The sequence below is a fragment of the Ziziphus jujuba genome, chromosome 4 (genome assembly GCF_031755915.1).
Source record: "Ziziphus jujuba cultivar Dongzao chromosome 4, ASM3175591v1".
In the NCBI taxonomy this organism is placed as follows: Eukaryota; Viridiplantae; Streptophyta; class Magnoliopsida; order Rosales; family Rhamnaceae; genus Ziziphus; species Ziziphus jujuba.
Genome location: NC_083382.1, coordinates 31,992,668 through 32,001,899, shown reverse-complemented (window position 1 = coordinate 32,001,899; position 9,232 = coordinate 31,992,668). Strand labels below are relative to the sequence as shown.

Genomic DNA, 9,232 nt, shown 5'->3' with positions numbered 1-9,232 from the left:
AAGAAAGGTGTAATGATAAGAAAGTATGAGTATGGACTCCTTTACATGCACAAGCAATTGCCTTTTCTTTTTTGTTATTTTTCTTTTTTGTTATTTTTTTGACAAAACATGTACAATCAATTTTGTCAGTTGTAAATTAGAAGAAATTAATATGGTTGGCCGGTACAATGTATAAATGCTTTTTATCTATCCGGTTATGTTTAACGCTCTCTCTGTCTTCATGAATCTAAGGTAAATGTTAATTGAACAAACAATAGTTTAATTGTATGTACATAATTATTCTTTCATCCCAAGTCCGGAATATTTTTTCATTGAGATAACTTTAGATTACATATAATCAGGTGCCTTTTACTATTCAATTATGTATAAAAATACTTGATTATATGTAATTCAAAATTTTCAGGTTAAAATTTGTTTGGATGAGAAAAAAACTATATATATATATATACTATCTAGTTGAGTATAGTTGGCGTCATGCATCAATGGTCTCTGTCACATGTAGGGTCGGTTAAATTAAAAATACCCAATTTACATTCTCGTCTTACAAATTTGTAGTAATTAATATAATGTCGTATAATTGTTCTCTTATTAAATTCTCACCATTTAATTGCTTAGTCCAACAGCTAACTAACTTTGCTAGCATTACACCATTACAAATAGCTCAGTTGAAAGAGTAACCCTTGGACAAGCAACCAAAAAGCAAAATTTAATTTCATACACCACCCCCATTATAATCAAATATGGCACTAGTTGCAATTTTCCTTCTTCTTCTTCTTGTTGTTGTAATTGGCCATCGGAGAAAGAAAAGAAACTCTGGCCTACTCACAAACTGGCCTGTGGCTGGTATGATGCCGGAGCTTCTTGAAAATATCACACGCATCCATGACTTTGCAACCGATGTCCTGAAAAACAGTGGTGGAACTTTTGAGTTCAAAGGCCCTTGGTTTGCCAACCATCATTTCTTGGTTACCAATGATCCTATCAATGTGCATCATATCTTGAATGCAAGTTTTGCAAACTATCCCAAAGGACCCGATTTCAAGAAGATTTTCGAACCCTTTGGAGATGGGATTATCAATTCCGAGTCGGATTTATGGAAAAATCAAAGAAGAATGTACCAAACACTCATCGGACAGAGCAAGTACGAACCGTTTATTGAGAAAACTATCCTAGGAAAGGTGGTGGATGGCCTAATCCCAGTTCTTGATCATGTCTCCAAATCATCAATCCAGGTCTATTATATACATATTTAGGGTTAATTACAATTTGCATCTTTAAATTATGCATTGTTTTTCATTTTGTCCATCAATTTTTAAAAACTCTTACATTACACTCTAAACTATCATTTTTCTATTACTTTGGTACAATTGTTAACACTATTTAATATTTGCATGGAATTAATGTATACCTTATGTGCATGTCACACGCCTTTCAATAAAGATTGTTTTGAAAAAAAATTAATTTAGAAATAAAAGTAGACAAATAAAATGAATAAACTGTTTAATTATTAAAACTCAAAATATCCATTGCTTTATTTTAGTCAAAACACATTGTAGTACTATTTGTTTATACATTATTATTTTTTTTGAATCATTTCAATTTCATAAATTTTAGTAGTTTTTTACAAAAATGTCCTTTAGTGAAAAACATGTGACATATGGGGTAAGTACCATCCAAATTTAGATGATTTTAACAATTGTACCAAAGTAGTTAAAAAATGATATTGGATGCAATGTTAGAATTTTTTAACATAGTGGGCCAAAATGAAAAACAATGCATAGTTTGGGGTACAAATTGTAATTAACCCTATAATTATATAGTTTTCATTTAATTCTTTAAATATAGTTTTGCACTTCATACATCTGCTTGATTAAGTTGTAATTATATTCACCAAAAAAATTAAGTTGTAGTTATTCTGTTAGAGTTAGTGACCCGAATTCTTGTTGACCCGACCCGAAAAGCTCGCGGTGCGATCCATTTGGTAAAACTAATTTTGGAGAAAAATTTGGGGCTCAGTGGTGGAAGCGGAGGTCTCGGGCCGACCTGTTTAATTTTAGGGTTTCTTCCGTATATATATTTCTTATTCTTTTGGGGTTTTGCGGCTGAAAATTGGGGTTTCAGGGTATCACGAAATTTAGCTCACCTTTGTACCAATTTTTCGATATTGGATTTGCTTCTCCCTGCCCGTGGTTTTTCCCGTCAAGGGTTTCCACATAAATTGTGTGTTTGTTCTTCGCTTTCTTTCTTTCCGTTGCTAGCTATTTTTCTCCCAATTACCTAACAAGTGGTATCAGAGCCGCGTCGATCTATTTGGGAATTTTTTTTCTTTCGATCATGGCAACAAAGTTCGACATTGAGAAATTTGAGCGCAACATGAGTTTCTCCATGTGGCAAGTCAAGATGAAGGCGATTTTGACACAGAACGGTTTACACAAGGCGTTGGTTGGCAAGGAGCAGATGCCGTCTTCGTGGGATGCCGAAAAGAAAGCCGAGGTTGATGAGCGTGCCCTATCCACCATTCAGCTATGCTTGTCCAATGAAGTTTTGAGGGAGGTCCTTGATCAGAAGACAACAAAGGACTTATGGGACAAGTTGGAATCTTTGTACATCACAAAGAATCTCACAACGAAACTGATTGCGAAGCACCGTCTATACACCCTTTCTATGGTTGAAGGTACATCTATTAAAACACACATAGATGACTTTTCTACTATTTTGTTGGATCTGGCGAACATGGACATTAAATATGATGATGAAGATCAGGCCCTAATGCTACTGCGTTCCTTACCTCCATCGTATAAAAATTTTAGGGAGACTTTGATTTACAGTAATAAAACCCTAAAATTGGAGGACGTGAAAGCTTCTTTATATTCTAAGGAGTTGTTTGATAAGGAGTTGACCAGCAGTTCGGATAACAATAATTTTGGGAGTTCCGGAAGAGAGGGTTTGATTGTTAGAGGTAGAACATCATTTAGAGATCAAAATAACAATGGTGGTGGTCGGCCAAGATCGAAGTCAAGGTTCAGAAACCTTATTTGTCACTACTGTAAGAAAAAAGGGCACATCAAAACTGAATGTCGTAAGCTTCAGAATAAAAATAATGAAAAGAGTAAGGAACATGCCGAAGCCAGTGTCGCACATGAGGAAATTGAAGATGACGATGTTTATTCAGTGACTGAGGATAGTTCGGGCAAGCAGGGATGGATTTTGGATTCAGCCTGTTCGTTTCACATCTGTCTCCATAGGGATTGGTTCTCTTCTTATGTTCCGGTGGATAAAGGTGTTGTGCTGATGGGAGATGATCGTCCTTACTGTGTCATCGGCATTGGAACTGTAAGGGTGAAGATGCATGATGGAATTATCAGAACACTATCTGAGGTACGTCACGTTCCAGATATGTCTAAAAATTTAATTTCTTTATCTGCTTTGGACAAGTTTGGTTGTTCTTTTTCTGGTGGAGGTGGAGTTTTGAGGGTTCTGAAAGGTGCTTTGGTGGTGATGAAAGCTAGCCTGGTTGGTACATTATACACGCTACAGGGTTCTGTGGTAATGGGGTCGGCTGCTGTTTCAGTGTCCATGTCAGATTCGGATGTTACTCGTTTGTGGCATATGAGATTGGGCCATATGAGTGAGAAAGGTTTGGCGATGTTGAGCAAACGGAGTTTGCTTGGTGATTGGAGTATCTCGAAGTTGGAGTTTTGTGAACATTGTGTGTTTGGGAAGCAGAAGAGAGTTAGCTTCAGTACTGGAATTCACAAAACCAAAGGTACTCTAGACTACATTCATTCAGATCTTTGGGGACCTGCACGTACTGCTTCTAAGGGTGGTGGCAGATATATGTTGACCTTCATTGATGATTTCTCCAGGAAGGTCTGGGTATATTTCTTGAAGCACAAGAATGACGTATTTGCTATCTTCAAGCAATGAAAAGCTTTGGTAGAGAAGCAGACGGAAAGAAGGGTGAAGCGCCTTCGTACAGATAATGGATTGGAGTTCTGTGATGGTGTTTTCAATGAGTTTTGTAGAAACGAAGGGATCGTTAGACATCTCACAGTTAGAGGAACTCCGCAGCAAAATGGTGTGGCTGAGCGGATGAACAGAACTCTTATGGAGAAAGTCCGATGCATGCTGTCGAATTCTGGGTTAGCACAGGACTTTTGGGCAGAAGCAGCTGCTACAGCTTGCTACTTGGTGAATCGTTCTCCATCGGCAGCAATTGATTGCAAGACTCCTGAAGAGGTATGGTCTGGAAAACCTGCTAATTATTTAGATTTGAAGGTATTTGGATGCCCTGCCTATGTTCATGTCAATGATGGTAAGCTTGAGCCTAGATCGAAGAAGGGCATATTTCTTGGTTACCCGCAGGGTGTAAAAGGATGTAGAGTTTGGCTTCCTGATCCAAAGTCATCTAAGGTTGTGATTAGCAGGGATGTTGTGTTTGATGAGATGGCAATGCTGCATCCAAAAAGGGAGCTCGTTGTTTTAGACAGTGTGCCAAAGCAGGTGGAGTTTAGGGTGGAGGAAGTAAGTACTTCACAGAATGGTTCAGTTTCAGGCCCATTTGAGACACCCACTCATGTGGAAGAAGAGAGAATTGAGGAGGTGCAGGAGCATTCGATTGCCAAGGATAGACCTCGCAGGGAGATCAAGAAGCCTTCTAGTTTAGCTGACTATGTCACTTTTGCTTGTGTTGCAGCACAGGAGATCGAGAGTCCCAGTGATCCTTGCAACTATTATGAAGCCATTTCATGTGAGGATTCTGCAAAGTGGTTAATTGCTATGCAGGAAGAGGTGGAGTCGCTTCATAAGAACCACACTTGGGAGTTGGCATTACCTCCAGAGGGTAAGAAGATTGTGGGATGCAAGTGGGTCTACAAAAAGAAAGAAGGCATTCCTGGTGTTGAAGATGCGAGGTACAAAGCACGTTTAGTAGCGAAGGGGTATTCACAGGTACAGGGAGTTGATTTTAATGATATATTTTCCCCTGTCTTTAAACATACTTCTATTTGTGCTTTGTTAGCGCTAGTTGCTATGCATGATTTAGAGTTGGAGCAACTAGATGTGAAGACCGCTTTCTTGCATAGTGAGCTTGAGGAGACAATTTATATGCAGCAACCCGAAGGTTTCGAGGTTGAAGGAAAAGAGGATCATGTGTGTTTGTTGAAAAGGTCCTTGTATGGTTTGAAGCAATCCCCTCGTCAGTGGTACAAGCGGTTTGATGGGTTTATGGTTAGCCATGGCTATTCTAGAAGCCAATATGATAGCTGTGTGTATTTTAGGAAGTTGGAAGATGGCTCATTTATCTATTTGTTGCTTTATGTTGATGATATGCTGATAGTGGCCAAGAAGAAATCCGATATCAACAGATTGAAAGCAGAATTGAGTGGTGAATTTGAGATGAAAGATTTGGGAGCGGCAAAGAAGATTCTTGGTATGGAGATTGAGAGAGATAGATCTGTAGGTAAACTTTTCTTGACTCAAAGATCTTTTGTTGAGAAAGTTCTGGAGCGTTTTGGAATGAAGAACGCAAAACCTGTAAGTACTCCATCAGCTACTCATTTTAGATTATCTGCTGATATGTCACCACAGTCGGATAGAGATATTGAGTATATGTCACATGTTCCTTATTCTAGTGCTGTTGATAGTTTGATGTATGCTATGGTGTGTACCCGTCCTGACATTGCACATGCTGTTAGTGTTGTGAGCCGGTATATGGCTAATCCTGGCAAACAACACTGGCAAGCTATCAAGTGGATTCTAAGGTACTTGAGAGGCACTACTAACACTTGTTTAGAGTTTGGTGGAAGTAAGGAGGGTGTAAGTGGATATGTTGATGCAGATTTTGCTAGGAACCTTGATAGAAGGAGGTCCACTACTGGTTATGTATTTACTCTTGGAGATACTTCTATCAGTTGGAAGTCTGTTTTGCAAGCAACAGTTGCACTATCAACTACAGAAGCTGAATATATGGCTATAGCTGAAGCGGTGAAAGAAGCTATTTGGTTAAGGGCGTTGATAGGTGAGTTGAGCTCTGAGCAGGAGAGTACGGTCATCAATTGTGATAGTCAGAGTGCTATCTATCTCACTAAGGATCAGATGTTTCACGAGAGGACAAAACATATAGATGTTCGGTATCATTTTGTACGTGATGTTATTGCTCGTGGAGATATTGTTGTCAGCAAGGTGAGTACTCATGATAATCCTGCTGACATGATGACCAAGGCACTTCCAGTAGCCAAGTTTAAGCATTGCTTGGACTTGGTTGGTGTTTGTTGTTGAGCTTTGCCTTTAGGGGCTTTTGTGGAAGAGGATGGCAACTTTTATCGAAGATTGGAGTTTTGTATGTTTTTTTTTTTTTCATTCCTTATATGGAATTCGTGTCAAGGTGGAGATTGTTAGAGTTAGTGACCCGAATTCTTGTTGATCTGACCCGAAAAGCTCGCGGTGCGACCCATTTGGTAAAACTAATTTTGGAGAAAAATTTGGGACTCAGTGGTGGAAGCGGAGGTCTCGGGCCGACCTGTTCAATTTTAGGGTTTCTTCCGTATATATATTTCTTATTCTTTTGGGGTTTTGCGGCTGAAAATTGGGGTTTCAGGGTATCACGAAATTTAGCTCACCTTTGTACCAATTTTTCGATATTGGATTTGCTTCTCCCTGCCCGTGGTTTTTCCCGTCAAGGGTTTCCACGTAAATTGTGTGTTTGTTCTTCGCTTTCTTTATTTCCGTTGCTAGTTATTTTTCTCCCAATTACCTAACATATTCTCATAATATACATGTCAACAGGTTGACTTACAGGATGTGTTTCAGCGGCTCACATTGGACAATATATGCTTACTGGTTTTAGGCTTTAATCCTCACTGTCTTTCTGTTGAATTCCCTAAAGTTGAATGCAAAAAGGCTTTTGATGATGTGGAAGAGATTATCTTTCACCGTCACTTTAAGCCACAAAGCTGGTGGAGGTTGCAGAGGTGGCTTCAAATTGGACGAGAGAAGAAGCTAACAAGATCATTGAAAGTGTTTGATGATTTCATATACAAATGCATCGCTTCAAAACGACACGAACTTAGCAAATTCGAAATAACAGACGAATCCAACTTCGACATGCTCACAACCTACATGAAAAAGCAAGAGGAGAAGCAAGAACAAGTGGATTGCATTTCGAATTCGGACAAGTTTCTGAGGGACACCGCATTCAATCTCATGGTAGCAGGAGGGGACACCATATCTGCAGGGCTCACTTGGTTTTTCTGGCTTATTTCAAAGCACGCACATGTGGAAGCTAAAATTCTCAAAGAAATGAAAGAGAAATTAGAAGGAAATAAACATGAAAAAAGTACCATAGGACTTTTTCTAGTGCAAAAGAGCCGAACAAGTTGGTATATTTTCATGCGGCATTGTGTGAGACTCTACGCCTACACCCACCAACACCAATCAATCACAGGGCATCATCAAACATAGACACTCTTCCAAGTGGTCACCGTGTGAAGCCGAACCAGATGATTCTGCTTTATTTCTTTTCGATGGGCAGGGTGAAAGAGACATGGGGTGAGGATTGCTTAGAATTCAAGCCAGAGAGATGGATTAGTTGTGATGGGAAAGAGATAGTCAATGTACCAGCTTACAAATTCACAGCGTATAATGCAGGTCCTCAGAGTTGTTTGGGTAAAGGGATGAGTTTCATTGTGATGAAAATGGTTGCAGCCACTATGTTATGGAATTACAGAGTTGAAGTGGCAGAGGGATATCCAATTTCCCCAAGTTTGTCAATCGTACTCTATATGAAACATGGTCTCAAAGTTAGCATTTCGCATAGATAAGTATTTTGGTCGATGATAGAGTTACATATGTTCCTAATTAATACTGTTCTCTTAATTAAACAAACATAAGCTTTGTCGTCTCTACACAGAGATAGAGAGTACTTGTGTTTCAGAAATTATGAATGAAGCTTAATTATTAGAAATATAGCACATAGGTTTTGAATGTACGAGTGGTTTTATTTCCTTTATTTATGTCCAACTATATATATTTGTACTATGACAGACTTAATTATGAGTGGTTGTATTTGTTTTCTGTCTGCTTTGTAAAATTTGTTAGTTTAATATTTAGAAAAAGTTACAAAATGATAAAATTGCAGTTTTGGATTCATGGAAAGTATTAATAACATTAAAATGGTATATTTCTGTTATTGTTTGGATAGGAAAGTTTTCAAGCTGTTTACTTTATTCACAAAACTATGTATACATTCAAATTTGTGTGTGTCACATTCCTATTACCAAAAAAAAAAAAAAAAGGTGTGTTACATTCCCTTGTCATGTACTAAAAACTTATTTTGATTTTCGAAGAAAAAGGAATAGTTTTGGTACCGTATTAGCCAAAAGAACCAGGTATATGTATTGAAGAGGGCTATAACATGAAGTTGGTTTAGGACCCGTTTGGATATTTCTAAATAAATTTTCTTTGCGTTGGAAAGATTTAATTTCTCACATTATTCCTAGGAAAATGACATGTTAATTCATATGCAAGTGACATAAGGCGATCATTGACATTAAAATTCTCTCTTCTGATTATCCTAAAGATTCTTATAGTTTAAGCTCAATAAAGATTTTAGGGAGTGTAATCTTGTAGCGGACTATCTTGCAAAGTTTAGCCCTACTTGTGATTCGGGTATGCATGCTCTTGACAGTGCTCTTGATGGTCCTCCTAAGGGAGTCAATCATTTGCTTTTGTATAACTGTGTACAAAGTGTTAATTCCAGGTTGATTAATAAAAAGTCTTAAGAGGCTGTCGGCTCCGTATTCCGATTAAAAAAAATTTCAGTCCACCTACGTACATCCCAGTTAAATTGGGCCTAAAGCCCATATCCGGCTAACTGTCATGACAATATGGGTCACAAATAGTTCCCTTGGACTAGTGAATTGGCCGGACTAACACCCCTTGTGGCCAAGAAGCCTTCGGGTCACGAGCTCGACCCTGCAAGCAATCCAAATATAGAGGTCCAATCAAAGAATAATGTTTTAGTTATATATTATAAGGGTTTTTCCTTTGATAAAAAATATTCACCCCAAAAAAAAAAAAAAACCCACAAAGAAGGACCTTTTCCAATTGTCCTATGGAAGGGACCTGATTAATTACAAATTGATAATCGTTAAAAAATGAAAAAAAAAAAAAAGGTACGAAATGATAAAATTGCAGTTTCGGATTCATGCAAAGTAGTAATAACATAAAAATG

At 38.1% G+C, this 9,232-nt stretch overlaps 1 protein-coding gene across 1 annotated transcript; it reads left to right on the top strand.

The window, feature by feature from the left end:
* Positions 1–740: 740 nt before the first annotated feature.
* On the top strand, positions 741–7,820 carry LOC107415316 (alkane hydroxylase MAH1-like). The gene is made up of 3 exons (XM_060816840.1): positions 741–1,232; positions 6,787–7,244; positions 7,532–7,820. The coding sequence occupies exons 1-3, from the start codon at positions 741–743 to the stop codon at positions 7,818–7,820; spliced, it is 1,239 nt and encodes a 412-aa protein (XP_060672823.1).
* Positions 7,821–9,232: the final 1,412 nt, after the last annotated feature.